This window comes from Panulirus ornatus, chromosome 48 (assembly GCF_036320965.1).
Source record: "Panulirus ornatus isolate Po-2019 chromosome 48, ASM3632096v1, whole genome shotgun sequence".
Taxonomy (NCBI): domain Eukaryota; kingdom Metazoa; phylum Arthropoda; class Malacostraca; order Decapoda; family Palinuridae; genus Panulirus; species Panulirus ornatus.
Window position 1 is genome coordinate 26257951 of NC_092271.1, and position 17942 is coordinate 26275892.

Below are 17942 nucleotides of genomic sequence, written 5' to 3' on the forward strand. Positions count from 1 at the left end.
TTTCCATTGCATGCTTGTATACTGGTAGATAATCCAATACTGATCAATGACTTTCAACCCCACTTATCCATGTATATTCAAGTATGCACTTTTTTTCAAACCCTGTGTACCAAATCACCATTCTTCATTAAGCAAACAACTCATGTTTTCATCCATATTTCTGTGAAATGACTACTTCATTTCAACTACTGCTCTCACTCATTCAGTCTTTATCTTGTCTATGTGCCTAATTCACACTGTACTATGTAGGTTATCCATTTTTAATCCTATTTTCTACTAACACTTTCGAGCTGCAACACTCAAATATGCGAGCTTCCTGAACAGTACACCTAAATTCTTCCCATTCATCAAAGCTCTCTCTGTACCCCCAGTTTTTCTCGTATTTGACTCCCCTCTTAACTTCAGCTTGCCATCAACATCCTGAATGACCATTCCTTCACTTTTAGTAAGGGAGAAATTTGCAACAACCCTTCGTTGCAGGTTATTCTCTTTGAAATAGATGAAAACCTTTTAACTTTTACCACACTATTTTGTGAGTTTCTGATATCTTCCATTATCACAAACACCCTCAAAAGGACCCAACAGTCTGTTGCTGTTTGAATTCCTCTGTATTCCACCTTGACTAAGTTTTGTTTATGCATCTTTCAAACAATTTCTTAACCATATCTATCTCCCAATATAATTTTTCATCTGTTGTGTTAATTACTAATACCATAAAGAGGTAATAATCTCTATGGCACACTTATTATGCTTATTCCTACCTAAGAAAAGTATAGTATAACAAATGTTCAAAAAAGCAAGATAAACTATTTCATGATGCAAATTTCTTGAACAACCTACACCTAACTTTATAGTCATAAAAACTTTTCCAGTACCTCTAACTCTTCTTTCTTACAATATCCTATTTCAACTGCTTAGTAAAAGTCATGACAAAAAACCTAGAAGTAATCACTAATGGTTCTTTCCTATTCAGTTTTGCATGACACTGGGTATGCCTATGCTCATATTAGCAATGATTTTTAATGTCCTCACCACGTACAAATTATTAACGCAAAGTAACATCTGCTAAATTCTTTTCTTGTGCTTATAAAGTATAACATCAATTTTTACAGACATAAAGGTAACTTCCATTTTCTTTTACTATGAATTATATATAACTGGATGGCATCAGTGTTACTGAACCTAAGTAGTGCAGTTATGTGTGCTCTACATAAACTAGCATCCCAATTTGCACGAATGTGTGCTTCTAGCAAACAAACTGTTACAGAGCATATCCTCATTTGCAAACTACGACATCATCAAAGAAGAGCAAAATAAAGACCACTATGAAATATTATCCAAAAGAAAGGCCAACATTCATAAAAACTGAAAAAGATGGCGAAGGATTCTATGGTAAATGAACATCACTTGCAGGATTATACAGTATGCCAAACCATGTAAAATTCTATAATAATAATTTGTTATGATTCAAAATCTCTGTACTTATAATGACAACTGCAATTAATCTTTTCAAAAATAATAATGCAGTGGGATATAATTCAAGAGAAAGATCTGTACTCATACCTCTATGGTGTCCAAAACACGAGGCAAGCCTAACTTATCAGCATCAATAACATTGATGAATTTGTCACGGATCATCTGTTGCAGATCTTCACTCCAAGATGGTGGAAATTTCTCTTTGACAAGATCATAGTGAGTGCCAACAATCAAAACAGGAGAGTTAGGAGCACGAGCCTGCAAAAAAGGAACAAATAACAAATGTTCTGAAGACAGATCTGTGCTAAAGAGCAGATATTACATACATGAGTTATGATACTTAATATGCCAAACTGCAATAAGAGATGTGTTTGTGCATGAATCTATGTAACTAAGTACAACATATATACAATGAAACAAAAGATCCCCCGATACAATTCCACTTCAGCATGTCTGGCACTCAATTCTTTGCAACTGTACTCGACCTCTTTCCACCAAATCTCTCCATAACTAACAAACAAACCCCAAGTAGAAATAAAAAGCATACTCCAGCCTCACATTTCAGCTAACTCTACTTACAGATTCCCCCAATCCTAACAAATTTAACACTGACAAAACAAACTCACTGAAGTAACCTGACAAGTACCAAGCAACTGCCCTTCCATCCAACTCAAGCCTTAAATTCCATTCCACCACACATATATCATTCAGAAGCCATTCTCCCCACACAAACATGTGTCACGCTTTCCATATACATTCTGGTTGTCATACATCCCTAATACAATATATGTAGTGAGAGAGACTATCTCTAAATCCACTTTAAGTGCCTGTTAACTAGTTCTTTGTCTCAAACTATCATCTTTTCACCAAATCTTCTGTATGTTCACATGAATGATTATAATCACACATGGATAACAAAATTTAAATGAAAGGATAGTGAAAAAGTGGTAAAAAGTGTAAGTACTGGTGAAGTGAAGTATGCAGTGACAATCTTTACTATGGAAGGTCAACATATATATATAATAATGGCATTAAAAGCTATAAAGAACACTTTTACTATATATCATATTAACTTATCATACTTAATTGCTTTTTCCCGCGTAAGTGAGGTAGTATCAAGAAACAGATGAAAAATGGCCCATCCACTCATATATGCACATATACATACGTATATATACATATTGACATATACATACAAATACACAGATATATACATATTCTTTTTTTCAAACTATTCGCCATTTCCCGCGTTTGCAAGGTAGCGTTACGAACAGAGGACTGGGCCTTAGAGGGAAAATCCTCACCTGGCCCTCTCCTCTGTTCCTTGTTTTGGAAAATTAAAAAAAAAAAACGAGAGGGGAGGATTTCCAGCCACCCGCTCCCTCCCCTTTTAGTCGCCTTCTACGACACGCAGGGAATACGTGGCAAGTATTCTTTCTCCCCTACCCCCAGGGATAAAATACATACATATATATATATACATATATATGTATATATACATATATACATGTGAATATTCATAATTGCTTGCCTTTATCCATTCCTGTTGCTACCCCACCCCCACAGGAAGCAGCATCACTACACCTCACTTCAGCAAGGTAGTGCCAGGAAAATAGACAAAAAGGCCACATTCGTTCACACTCAGTCTCTAGCTGTTATGTGTAATGCACCAAAACCACAGCTCCCTATCCACATCCAGGCCCCACAGACCCTTCCAAGGTTTATCCCAGATGTTTTCCATGCCCTGGTTCAGTCCATTGACAGCACGTCAACCCCGGTATACCACATCACTCCAATTCACTCTATTCCTTGCATGCCTGTATGTTCAGGCCCCGATATCTCAAAATATCTAGACACTCATTCCCATTAAATAATGAATGAAGGTAACAATCACTGGTTTAAAATACTCACTTGGATATTAACAAGCCACTGTAATATCTCTGCTACTCCCCTTTCCCCATCACTGATTTTCCATACCACAAGATATAATGATCGCTTGGAGAGGAAATACTGGTGTGTTGCATAATATTCCTTCTGACCACCAAAGTCCCATGTCCTAGAATAAAAATGGCTTCTTTTACAATACATACATTAAACTATATGAGAATAGTCTTAAATTTCAAAATACCCTTCCAAGGAGGGTATTTTATTTCTACAGTTCAGTGTCTCATCTTATATCTTCCTCTGTCATTTGATTTCCTCCAACTTTCACCATAGTTTACATTAGCTGGGGTAACCCCATACTTTTCCCACACACTTTGTTTATCAATGTAAGAAAAAAATGACTGCTGTATTTGTATGACAGCCAAGCAAACATGCAGAATTCTTCAGACAGTGCTTTTGATACAGCTGTTGTAAGTGTGGAGATGGCTAACATTCAAACATTCATGAGGAAGATCTTAAATATGTCATACTATGAATGTACAGAATGGCATATATGATGCTAATGTTGATTAGATCATCTATGGCATATATGATGATAATGGTGATGAAATTATCTTTAAGATAATTTTTTGTCAGATGACGACAGCAGGCCATAGTTTGTGTAATAATAATTATCATGAAGGTCTCACAAAAAATTATGCATGAAAAAATCAAGTATTCCATACCTGAAGACCACAGGCCCATAGTTACTATGGCCTCTGACTTTTTTCTCATATATCCAATCTCCGATGTCAACTCCAACCGTGGACATGCTGGTGCCTCTTGAAGTTCGTGTATTGATATTTTTATTTCCCATTCTTTTTGCCCAGTGCTATTGATAATATACAAAATATTAGCAATAATATCCCTAAAACTAATGATTAAAAGCAAAACATATAAGTATAACCTTGCTAGAATTATGTACGAAAAATGTTTTCATTTCATAATTACATCTATCTATCTCTCTATATCTCTGATGGCAGTTCTCAATAATATTCCCTCTGATCAAATTTTTTTCTGAAAACTAACTAGCTTAAATTCCTTTAACTAATACATGAATCAGCAAGGATACAGTCAGTGAACTGGAGGATCTATCAGACCTTGGCTATATTGTCATTAGCTATTTATTCTGAAGTCCTTCAATTCTATATACAGCAATGATGGGAAAGGATAACAATCAATGAAACCAAAGATGTATGCAATTAGACCAAGTGTTACTGCATAAAAGGTGCTAGTGTGAATAATTATTAGTTACATGAGAAGCGATGGAAAAGTGCTTAGAGAAAGTATGGAAATATGAAGGAATGTTGAGGGACTGTTTAGGTGAACCTACAAAAACTCACAATTACTGGACAGACTTATGAATGCTTGGGGTGTTGGAGCACTAATGAAGAAGCACTGAAGCAGTGTTACATCAGTGGTGGAGAACAAATAAATATTAAATGATAAGAAGCTTCAGCAATACAAGAGATATGTTGGAGGACCATTAGAGGTGTACTTGAGAATACCTGAACTGTAAGAGTAGGATTAGACGTTATTGGGATGTACAGAAATACTGACATATGAGGATAATGTTCTCAAGTTAGAGAAATGCTAAGGATAAGTTAGATAAAATACTTGAGATGTCAAATATTGCTTCATGATATATGTGCTCAAAAACTGATCAAGCATAACAGGAATATTCGATTTCATATCATTCATCTAGTATTTTTCTCCCTGTCATCATAACCTATTTAGCAAAATAATCATACCTATGTACTAATACTTCATGAACAAATCTCTAGAATGAAGCAATATTTCTTCAACTGCATCCTGCTGAATGCATTTTTTTTTTACATAACTTTACTAAATGACAAAAGTCATCTTTAAGCAAATAAAAGCTTGCTCTCATCACCAATAGCTCTAGAGAAAAAACACTCTCTTGCTGATTGGTGGTACATCAATGGTACTTGCAAACAAGGTAGACTTATGCAGTTAAAGGTACTGAGACACAAACAACTCACTTATGATGATAAAGAAATAATTCTATAATCTATATTTTCAAAAGCACAAGTAGTTTTATGGATGTGAATTTCTTTTACTAAAATATTTTTACACTGAGACATATTTGGAAATGTACTGGGGAAGCCAAAATCCTTGCTGCTCTAGAAGATGCGTTAAGAAAGCACCACTATTTGTGACTTGACAATTGTACACACATCTAATCGTGTTTAGACAATAATTCAATCTTCTACATGCCATTTATTCTCAAGGAAATTTCTAAAAAAGACTTTCCAAAGTTCATTCCAGTAATCCATTCAATTAAGGCTTTATTGATATGAGAATGAAAACTATCTGTGATGTTTAAATTAATAAACTAATCATCAATACTCACTTCAACTGGTTTCTTTCTATAGGATCCAGTCCCTTCCTGCCGCAGCTGTTCCAACAGTGAGGTCTTTCCAATTCCCTGAACTCCTACAATCATTAACTTCATTCTTGCATAAGGTCTTGCATCCTCAAGTATGCTCTGAAGTAATAATTTTTTTTTTCCAGATTAAAACAGAATATAAAGAGAACTGTAAAATGTCTTAAGAATTTAGTGGAAATTTCTGATTTTAAATATACAAGACATACCATGATTATCTTGTTTGGTAAGGATATTCAATGATCATCCTATCTCATCAGGAATAATGACTTCACTGCATAGATATATATACACATACGTTGTGCGAGATAAATATACACACATATTACAAGTGATGTTCTACTTGATCCTGCCTGTTCGAGGTTACACCACAAGTGAAAAGTCACCTTTGGAGAGGCTGTATCACTGGGAGTACAGTCTCACCAAAGTACTTTCCAGTCCAAGGCAGTTAACGCTTTTCTGCTACTGGAAGTAGCTCAGCCTTGGGCTGCAGGAGCCTCTGGAAAGATGTCCTTGGTAATACAAGGACTCTTTCTTAGAAAGAGGTCTTTGGAATTATAAATAAAAAAAATAAAACATTATAATATTTTTAAAACATACATGAATAGATACTGAGAAACAAAAGTCTAAAGACTGAGTCCTTGTCTTGGTACTGTCAATTTTAACATATGCTTACTAAAAGTCTGGAGACAGCTTAAGACACATTTTGAGATGCTGGATAAAGTTTCATGCATTTAATCATATACATAAATGGTGTTCATCAACACCTGTCATATGCACAATACTCCACATATTGGAAACAAATTTACAAGAGCAACAGAAGAAACATACTTCTGAAGTGATTCATTTTCTGTGTTTATGCATATATACATGTATATGATTGGATGGGCTGTTCTTCGTCTGTTTCCTGGCATTACCTTGCTGATGCAGGAAACGGTGACGAAATATAATAATGAAAAAAAATGTGAATATCTCTGAAACTGTAAGGTTATATACAATTTTTTAACAACCTGAAAAACTGAGATTCACAAGGTTGGAAATTATATGGCCTCATTGAACATCAATAAATAAAAAAGGTCATGCTTCTGTATTGCTCCAAACATCAAACACCCTGTGACACCAAACACCAATGGGTTGTACAACTCATTATTCATTATGATGTCCAAAAGTAAATCTTTTCTTATATAATGTAGACTCAATCATTTATCTTATTCAAATTATCAATCTCTTATTCTTAGTAGTTCAACAGGCATTTGTTGTTTTCACCAATTTCAGACAAATGCAGAATAAATGTTTACAACTCTTGAATCTACCTACATCTCCAACACCTGTTCCCTTTCGGAACTCCCTTACAGGCGAAACCATGGCAAAAGAGTCTCCATAACTGGTGAACTTAAGTGCCGCTTCATAGTCTTTGGTGAATGACTCTCAGTGGGCCACTGGTAGGGGGCAACTCTAGAACAGTGTTTTCAGAGGATCCTACCTTATGTTCCCACCAACTACTATCACATAATGTGTCAACCTATGGTTCCAGCCCACTATTTCTACCTAATGCTCCAAGCCAAATGTTCCTACCCATTACTTCTACTTACTGTTTCTACCGATATGTATATCGTATCATATTTCATTCACTATTCTCTTATTATCAATACATCAATAGAATATCACTGTTTTTCTATCACTTCCACACAAGTGTAAAATAAATGTTTACTTCTTTTCAAATGTAGCCATGTTATTTACATGGAACCACTGCAAGTCTTGTCTCAGTATAAAAAAGAAGTAAATCGTGTGTGTGTGAGTGTAAATTGGGTTCTTGTGAAGTTGATATAAATGGGGAAGACTGGTATAAGAAATGTCTAATATCGGTATTCTGTACTGTGATATTTCATACCCATCCATGACAAAAGATTGTAGCATATAACCAATCAAACTTTGAAGTACACAGCAATTTGTAGATTTACCATAACTGACCTTGAGATAACCAATCACATCCATGGTTTTATATTTCTTGCTTTCAATCATGGACTTAAGAGGTTCTTGTAAGGAACATCCTCTAGTGTTGAGGTTCCACAAGCGGGACAACAGCCCCATTTCAGGTGGTAGTTCCATGATGTCACTGTTACCAGATATGTTCAAAACCTGTGGGGAGACAGAGAACATTAACATCTATCTGTTATGCACACCGAAAGAAACTTAATCACAACATCATCAGTCCACCTACAATCTGACGACAAGAATTCTAAAACATGGAACAAAAAAAGATATCAATATGTGATTAAAAGAACATATCACAAGGTTATTAGGTTTAGCAGAGCAAGCAGACAGGTTAACTGGGTTGTGAGTCAACTCTGGTTATAAATCTACTCCCTAACTCACTCCAACCAATATAAAACTATGAAATTCTTTCTGTGGTAGTAGCAATTATTCATAACTTTAAAAAAGACCATATAGATACATATTCATATTCAGCTCTGTAAAGAAACACACTTACTGACAAGTTATTAAGCTCATGGAGTGTTGATGGTAAATCACGAAGGAGGTTGTTGCTAACATCTAGCATGGAAAGATTAGGGAACATCAACCATGATTTCCTAGGAGTAGTGGCTCGGACAGAACTTGGCTGAAAATATCATACCAAACTGTATCAAATGTTTTATATTTGACAAATGCTAATGAAATATAGAGAAATCATAACTTAAGTGAGCAGGGGTCTGAAATATCATATAATAAAATATCATATAAAGGATACACCTTAACCCTCAACATCATAATAAGAAAACAATATGAAGTCTTATACTCACTTCATTTTCATCAACTTCATTCACAAGTGAATATTCGTTGTCATCTATATACAAGCACAGTCTAGTTAGTTGATTATCCGCCAAGATTAATGTCCTCAGAGATTCAAGGCGAATGTGACGACGATGGATGCAATGACCAGGTGCAGGGGAAGAACCAAGGGGGGAATTTGTGCTTCCTCTTACGCGAGTCACACTCAGATTTTGACTAAACTTGCGACCTGCATAAATGTGAAGTGGGAGGGAGGAGAAGGGGAGGTACTTACTGGTCCTATCTACTTGTACAACTTTGGGAAGGGAGAAGAAATGGTGACAACAATTGTAGATTCATGATCAACACAGTGTTCTGATGTGTTAAGAGACTCATAAGCTTCCTCTAACAAAATTAGTTTTATAACATTAAATTTTTGAGTGTCAGCAATCATATTATCAAAACTAAATCTAAAAAATCTTCTGCATTACTAAAGTTCAACATAATACTTGAAAAATATTCATATCTTCTAATCAAAGCTACAAGAATAATGATCATGTATATCAGTTATTAGTATTATATAAAAAATACCTTGACATGAAAATTTGCTACTCTTGGAGATTTCTGTGAGTGCATAACAGGATGACACAGTAGACTCAAGGCTCTCCAAAGACTCGCTACGGGATACAGTGGGCCAGGCTCGGATGCGGTTATGAGATAGATCTAACTGTTTCAGCCCAACTGGATAACTGCTTGCTGAACCCATTTCACACAATCTGTAAAGTACGATTTAGCAATATACTAAAAGATTAAAAAATATAAGTGGATGACAAAAGCATCTATAAAACTATATTGAATCACTGAAGCCTGACCTCCTTATTTGGTAACTCATTCCAAATTCTAAGTGATCCTAAAGACAATTAATTTTAGTTCTGAAAGATATCTTTTTATAATCTAACAATGTATGAACCATGGAGAATTGTGCTTATGCCTTGCTGAAGTAGTAAACACCAAAGACCTCATTAAATGGGAAATCAAGGTGCCTCACACAGCAATCACTTCTTCCTAAAATTATAAGAGTTGACTTGAATCCATCAGTCCCAACATGAACTGCTTTAAATACACATGATGATACACTAAAACAGTAAAAAAAATCAACAATCACTTCTGTCAGATATGTTTAGTACAAGAATAATAAATATGACAGCTGTTACTGTTGGGTTCATTACAATGTGTCTTCATAGTTCATATATTCTACAAGTGAAAAACAAGACTCAAAATCCAAAACAGATATGCTCTTTTTGATATCAATTCAAAGAAACTTATCTCTATATTTACAACATAACCCATATTACAAGACGGGAAGCAATTATTAATTTTTACTGCTGTTCAAGAACTTACACCCTAAAAATCATATAGACAGTTGGTGCGATGCATACTTTCATCTAATCACAAATCAATTAATTTTTCTTATCATGAGTGGGTTAATGGGTGAAAGATACAAGTCTGTATGTTATGTTTCAATATACCATCTGATAAAACTAATGCAACTCACCTTTAATATTAATTCATCCCATGACATATCACCAGATACAAGATAAGCTGTTGCTCACAGCTTTTACTATTACTATGTACTTTAAGTGCATCATTTAAAACACAATGACTGAGAGAATTCCAATTTTGCCATAACTTTTGTTGTAACGAGAAAGTTAACAGTGCAACAATGAGACCCTGTATACCTAACATTCACCATCAGGTAATTACAAATCAATCATAAATGACCACTAAGACAAAAATACAGCCAACAATGTAGCCAGCCAGCATATGAATGGTATAAGACAGCAAGAAATGAATACTGCAATGTAGATTGGACGGAGAAGAAAAAAAAAATTTCATGATTGTTATGGACAAAGCAAAACATAATCCAAGACTTTTTGAGCAATTTTATCAGGAGCCAATTACCAGGTACAGAGAAGCTAATACGGATAAGAGTTTCAAAGAGAAGTTAAAAATGATATGAAAATATATATGCGGCTGAATGATGTCTAAAAGTGTGTTCACAATGAAGGACACTACTGCCCTAATACAGCATGATGGAGTGGGGAAAAAGTCTTTGAAGGCAAAATAATTGATATAAATGGTATAACCAGGCTATCAAAACCACTTGACCTATATAGGGCTCATGGTCCTGATGAAGTTTCCCTGTATGTGCTACACAAATGTGAATGAAACGAGTGTTGCTATGCAACTCAAAATATTGCTTATCAGGTCTCTGTAGGAAGGAATAGTTCTAAAGGTGTGAAAGTGAGGGAAATGAGCCTATATATAAGAAGTAATTGGGTAAACATATGGAATGACAGACCTGTCTCACAAACATAGGCAACCTGTATCGATGAAAAAGGAAATTAGAAAAAAGATACACAACTATTTGTAAAAAGAAAAGTTACCTAAGATATGACATGGCTTTAGGAAAAAGTAATGCATTACAAATCTCCTACACCTTTAAGACAGAGATATGTACAATTTTTAAAAATTTCTAGTTGCAAAGTGAAAATCACTGCTTATCAAAAAGGATGTGAAGAAGTACTATTTTGGGGCAAGGGTAGTGGACGATTGGAACAGACAAAGAAATTTCACTTTGAATGTTTACAACCTAAATATCATTAAATGGCTATATAATGGTAAAAAAATTGAGAGAGAGTCCCATGAGCCTAGAACTCTCTCCCAATATTGATCAAACAAGAAATAACAAATGTAATTACTGTGTCATTCAAGATGCCAAGGTGTTACTAGACTCCACCTGTAAGTGAAAAGTCACCTTCAGTGAAGTCATATCATCAGAGTACAATATCATCGAAAAACTCCCTCCTAAGGAGTTAATCTTTTCCCTTCTACTGTTAGTAGTACACCTGGAAAGTTGTGGGATTCCCTGAAGTTGGGGTCATGGGTTTCTTTAATGATAATCATAAAATCATTTTCTTACACTTGTTTGCCAGGGACAGGAGAATCACCTCAGTTGCTAATAAAATAATAATTCAGGATGCCAGCATTTCTATACCTGTCTTCACATGAAAACATACTGTGTGTTACAGTCATAAACTCTAAGATTAATACAAACTTTTTGATACATTACCTATTGTAGCTAAGATTGAGACGGTTGAGGGAGAGTGCCAGACAAGCTAGACCACAAGGAACAGACATAAAGGCATTGTGGGACAAGTTGAGGGATTGAAGATTGGACAAGGCTTCTTCTTCAGTTTCTCTCACTCCAACTAAGGACTCCTGAATCTCTATGGTGTTAGACCACAAGCTGTGATGTTTCAATTCTCGTCGACGACAGCACGTGATAACATTCCCATGTTTTCCCAAGGATAGTACTCCTCTGACAGGGAAAATAATTGAATATTTAGTACAAATAAAAGCATCTTTTATGAAAATAATTTACACAATATGTCAGGAATCTGAGTTACAACTGAATTTCCACCTTTTCACAAAGAGAACACGAACTACTTTGAAATAAAAACTATATCAATAGTATAACAGTAACTATTCAAATGATCAGTCACATAAAAATCTATAAAATGTCTATACAATGGGACAGTATAAATCACGTAATCAATACAGATTAACTCTATTTTCTCTCATACCTGGGATCTGGAGTCTTGCGTCGAGCAGGGGATTCCTCAGTTGAATCATCAAGAAGACTGAGATGAAGATCACTTGTGGATGATAAGCTGTCTTCATCACTAATCTCACTCATTACTTCTGAGCTCATCCCTGAAAAGTCCCTTGTAACTTACTCTCTGCTGTGACATGATATTCATAATCAAATAACAACAAAAACTTGAAATCTGTTTTGTTACACAGTTAAATAAAAACACATTAACCAAAGCAAATAGATGAACTCTCTGCCAGGAATATCTATCGTCATGTTCTCCATACAAAATCCTAATTCTATTTCTGACATTTAGGTGGAACAGGTATACAAAACCTTAACTACAAAATACAAAGGAGACAATATCTTAAAGCTAACTATCAACTAATTATCCTTATCTCCATTCCCATTTACACAGAGTAGGTAAAGTGCATACATGAACGCACCTCTCATAGAAAACAATCATACAATAATAAGATTCCCAACCCTGCAGACTGGCAAAGGACAGAGGTGCCAAAATGTAAGACCTACTACCATTAAAAACTCAAGATATATAGCATGTCTTGTATTGCATATCCAGCCATCAAAATGGGGAAACAAGCTAGGTATGGCCAAAAGGATAGAAGAACGTAAATGTGTTATATGTCATCATAGGACATCGAATGAGCTAGTCCACAAGGATAAATATGGACACCTATCAAGGTGACAAGGAACTCAGGTGAAACATAAAGGTGAAAAGGTGAAACATAACAAGCAAAAAACCTTGGAAGCTGCCCATTTATGCAGAGGAGAAATGACTAATAACCATGACTGTTTTAAAAGATGGACAACTACAGCTGTAAACATGACAGTGATGGAATAAAGGAGCACTGGGCCAGGGGCTGAGGGGGAGCCATCTGGAAGTAGGGGAGCATGATGAAGCATCCAGTGATGTGAGGAATGGACCAGCAGACATATAACATTGTGTTTGTATCTAATTCAGTCTCTCTGAAGAATGCTTCTGTGGGGGCCAAAACACTAAAGAAATAAACCTCAAAATCTTTCATCTGTATTCATTCATCACCCCAATCCCCTTATATACCACAAAGTACAGTTCTTAATAATATATACTTACAAATGAAATATCTACGTTTTGGAATTTTCTGTAACTGCAGTGGGAAGTGCATGATACTCCTCCCAATAATCTGACTTCTGGCATTATATAACACAAGTTATATCATTCCAATATTTTGCATATTAGATGAATACATCAATATTAAGAATATGTTACAATACATCAACCTGATAAACAAGAGAAAGATTTTCCATGGAAAACTAGTATTACCTATATTACAGCACAGATTTTGAGTGAAATAAGAATTGGTGATAATACTGTTAGTAACATACCCCATCCCCCCAAAAAAATGCATTAAATTCCATGACCAAAGGTATATACATTTTTTTTTCAAGGTATGAGCCAAATTTAGTTCAAAGTTGAATATTTTTGTAAACATCATAACTCATGCAAAAGTGAAATTAGTTATGGATCTTATGACAATCAATTCTTTAGATGATGGGACACATCCGATGAGATTCCATCAAAAATGTACAGGTCCTAACTTATTTCATAAAAGAAGCCAAATCTGAAAGGAAAGGACTATCCAACACGATTCAATAATCCCACAGGAATCCATGGCTGTTCAATGATTCTCACAAATCAAGCTGGCTTTAGGTGAGCCACTATGTACTGTCAATCCATGTGACTATATAATCTGTAATATGGCAGATCTGTGTAAGCTAGTCCAAAAGGATATTAGGGGTTCTAAACAATATAAGGTCCCATCTTTAAAATACTGATGTGTGAAGTCTATACCACTCAACCTAACATTGACAAGGGACAGCTCTTTTCTTGCAATATAAGATACTTCATTATGATGACTGGGCTTCTTTCTCAAGATCTAGCTGCTTTGACAGGGGCGAACTGTCTGGTATGTGTCCTATAAGATTTGCTCAGTGCAGTACTATGTAACTCAATGTTTCAAATAATATACACAAAAAAGGGCCTAAGTATTGGTATCCTTAAGACAACATATCAAATCTATCCCATCTTATTTCCATCCCATTTAGACAACTTCTCCCTGAATAATTAACAACCTGAATCTTGTCCCAGTCCATCTGGTCGTATGGGGAGGTCATGTAGTAGGTTAAGTGAAGCATTGAGCTCTCGTAATTTTGGAGCAGTCCATATTTTGTACGGTAGTGTTGACAACTTGTTGTTTGATACATCAAGTAGCTGGAGGGTAGGAAGTGTGAAGATCCCATCTGGCAGAGAATCAAGTCGGTTATCCTGCAAATATTAATCATACTACCAAAACCTAATCACATTTTTCATCCTCTTCAATACACAGGAACATATAAAATGCAGAAAATGTGTACAAGCAACAGGTATATGCAAGACTATCAGAAACAGAGTTTTAACATTAGGGAGCAGAAATATTCTCATATCAGAAAACAATGATATGGTATACTTCAATATACCTGTAAATGAACCTCCTCTAGTACTGACACAGGACCAATGATGAATTCTTTCTTTGATCCTTTTCTTGGTAATGTTACTGTCCCATCAATAAACTGTCCAATTGTTTGGGGTAATTTTTCTATTTTGTTTTGGGCTGCATTTAATGTCTGAAAAATGTTTAACCAGGTTATATAACAGAAAAATTCACAGGTTCATTTCCTTTCAAACAATAGTGCTCTCTGTATTACATGCTATATAATGTAAATGTTAAAGTTCCATGAATGAATATTTCTAAATGGAAATTAAGAGGAGAAAATCTATTCAGACACAAAGATCATTCTAAGAACCAAGAAGGAGCAAACTGGGATATAGAAGTTCTAATGTTTTAGCCAGACACTGACTCAATCTACCAATCATGTGGTAAGCTCAAAAACTAAACTGACTCAATCTACTAATCATATGGTAAGCTCAAAAATAAAAGTATAACATCAAAACTGCTGTTTCACTTGTTGGCCAAACCCATCAAACAATTGGCACCACCTTAAACATGCATTAAACTGAAAATAAGGCACTGGAATATACTAGACTCTAGCTCTTAACCTTCATCCATCTTCTGACAACCCTTATAAGAATACTGCCATCTTCAAAGGACAAGTTAAAGCTTCCTGCCAGTTTAAAATCCCACCTGATGTTTGCTTCCATCATAGCTAGAAAAAGTATCACATATCTAAGTCACCTACTGTAGTTAGTTTAAGCTTTAGAATGAAAATAGAGTTTCTTGTGTAAGATTGTAAATTTTTTGGTGCAAACAGATATCATTTCTTCATTTACCCTTGCAAATAAAGTTCTGCCCATGTAAATACCACGTCAGCATGTAAAAAACATGAATATTTACAAAAATATGCAAACCTTGAAAACTCAGGCATTGACAAAGATTAATGTAATGTGCAATGTGATTAGGTGTATGTGGAGTGCACTCACATCTGAAAAAATCTATAATCTTACAATTACACATATAAGGAACATACTCATGTATGCACCTTTTCAAACCCCTAGCCACCTGTTACATTTCTTATCCAACCAGGAGAATCTCATGTTTTTTAAGTCATTCTAAATCACTTAAAAACACATCTAACCTTACAATTTCAAAAGTATTTGCATGAAAATATGAAAATGAAAAAAATCACTTCAAAAGTATATTCTGTCCACGACTAACTCTTTTATTATAAGTAGTAGTGTTGGCACAATGACCAAAAAATGGCAGGAGTAAGAGCTGAGTGACAAGTGATGCTACATCTTCTTTGGTTATTTTCCTGCACCACTAATATTCAGTCTCTTGCATCAGCATTGCTGAATCATTCACTCAGCACCTATTAAAGTCATTCCTATCCCTGACTCCTCTCACTGCCTGATGGATAAGTACTGAGAACCATCTACCTCTCCTAATATATTTCAATCTGACCTACTTTGATCACACTCTTACATATCCCCAGGGATAATGAAAACTTGTGATTTACAATAAGGAACTGAGCGAGATACTTGTTATTATGTGTTAATCAAAATCATGAGGAGGTTTATGTTTGAGAACATAGTTCCAGCAACCCATGTATAATATGTGGTAAAGAAAGGAGACAGCATTGTGGAACAAGGTAAGGAAATATGACAATTCACTGCATAACTGGCTCCCTTTACTGCTCTTACAACTCCTTCCAACACTTAAATCTCAATGTGTGCCATTCATACAAAGTGTCAGTGAGTTTTTCTCACCTTCAGGCTAGGAAGCTGGAAGATCATGTCTGGCAGTTCTGTAAGGGCATTATTAGAAATGTCCAAACGTGTTATGGCATAGAGAGCGATGACCTGATTACGTGGACTTAACTTCAACTTGGGATTTAAGTTTACCGAAGCATCCACTAACCACTGATCCTACAATGCAAGATTTACATCATTAAACATAAAATAAAACAGAATATCACCATATAATATCTTTAAACACACCTGTTGTCTCACATTTATTCTGACCATCTCATTCAGAAATTTTAAATTTCAAACTGCCATTTATCTGTATATTTTTGTATGCATCTCATATAAGAGGAAGAATATAGTTTTCTCTGTATTGTCTTTCATTATAAAACTACCAGTACAGTGTAAACAATCAGTTGGGATACATCATATTAGATGCCACAACTTTCATATCAATTATAAGCATCAACTGACCTTCAGGTATGAGAGGCAGCGCTGCCCATGCCAATTAATCATAACTGGTATGGTTGGTGCAAGAGAAGAGTAGACTCCCCCAGCATTTGTTACACCTAAAGAACTGAATTGCTGGCTAGGTTTGATCTCAAGGGCTCTCTTATTAACTTTGAACTCTGGATCTGGATGTGCCTGCAAATACACAGGTATGCTTAAATATCTAACTGTCTATGAGCAGTTACATTAGCTACTTCTACAGATAATGCAGAGTGGTAAAAGAAGCAGGTCTTAAAAAAATATGGTTGTGTGGAGGAGGGTGGAAGTGTTGGAAATGAAATGTTTGAGGGCAATATGTAGTGTGAGGTGGTTTTATCGAGTAAGTAATGAAAGGGTAAGAGAGATGTGTGGTAATAAAAAGAGTGCGGTTGAAAGAGCAGAAGAGGGTGTATTGAAATGGTTAGGTGACATGGAGAGAATAAGTGAAGAAAGATTGACAAAGAGGCTGTATGTGTCAGAGGTAGAGGAAACGAGAAGTGGGAGACCAAACTGGAGGTGGAAGGATGGAGTGAAAAAGATTTTGAGTGATCAGGGCCTAAACATACAGGAGGAAGAAGGGCATGCAAGGAATAGAGTGAATTGGAATGATGTGGTATACCGGGGTCGACGTGCTGTCAATGGATTGAACCAAGGCATATGAAGCATCTGGGGTAAACCATGGAAAGTTTTGTGGGGCCTGGATGTGGAAAGGGAGCTGTGGTTTCGGTGCATTACACATGAAAGCTAGAGACTGAGTGTGAACGAGTGTGACCTTTGTTGTCTTTTCCTAGCGCTACCTTGCACATGCGCGGGGGAGGGGATGCCGTTTCATGTGTGGCGTAGTGGCGATAAGAATAGATGAAGGCAGCAAGTATGAATATGTGAATGTGTATATATGTATATGTCTGTGTATGTATACGCTGAAATGTATGGGTATGTATATGTGCATGTGAGGGTGTTTATGTATATATATGTGTATGTGG

General features: G+C 35.6%; 1 protein-coding gene across 13 annotated transcripts in view; it reads right to left on the bottom strand.

Moving 5' to 3' along the window:
• Positions 1–17942, bottom strand: part of Lrrk (Leucine-rich repeat kinase) — a 330029-nt gene that overhangs the window by 43050 nt on the left and 269037 nt on the right. For 12 of the 13 annotated variants that reach the window (XM_071690282.1, XM_071690281.1, XM_071690280.1 and 9 more), the window contains 14 exons: positions 16945–17115; positions 16495–16653; positions 14748–14894; positions 14364–14556; positions 12223–12352; positions 11709–11957; positions 9167–9351; positions 8608–8891; positions 8298–8426; positions 7778–7945; positions 5774–5908; positions 4086–4231; positions 3388–3532; positions 1564–1734 (listed from right to left, as the gene is read on the bottom strand). In XM_071690282.1, the coding sequence (XP_071546383.1) occupies positions 1564–1734; positions 3388–3532; positions 4086–4231; positions 5774–5908; positions 7778–7945; positions 8298–8426; positions 8608–8891; positions 9167–9351; positions 11709–11957; positions 12223–12352; positions 14364–14556; positions 14748–14894; positions 16495–16653; positions 16945–17115 (2412 nt within the window). The remainder of the gene's footprint in view (positions 1–1563; positions 1735–3387; positions 3533–4085; positions 4232–5773; positions 5909–7777; positions 7946–8297; positions 8427–8607; positions 8892–9166; positions 9352–11708; positions 11958–12222; positions 12353–14363; positions 14557–14747; positions 14895–16494; positions 16654–16944; positions 17116–17942) is intronic. The other variant, XM_071690276.1, reaches the window with a different exon arrangement.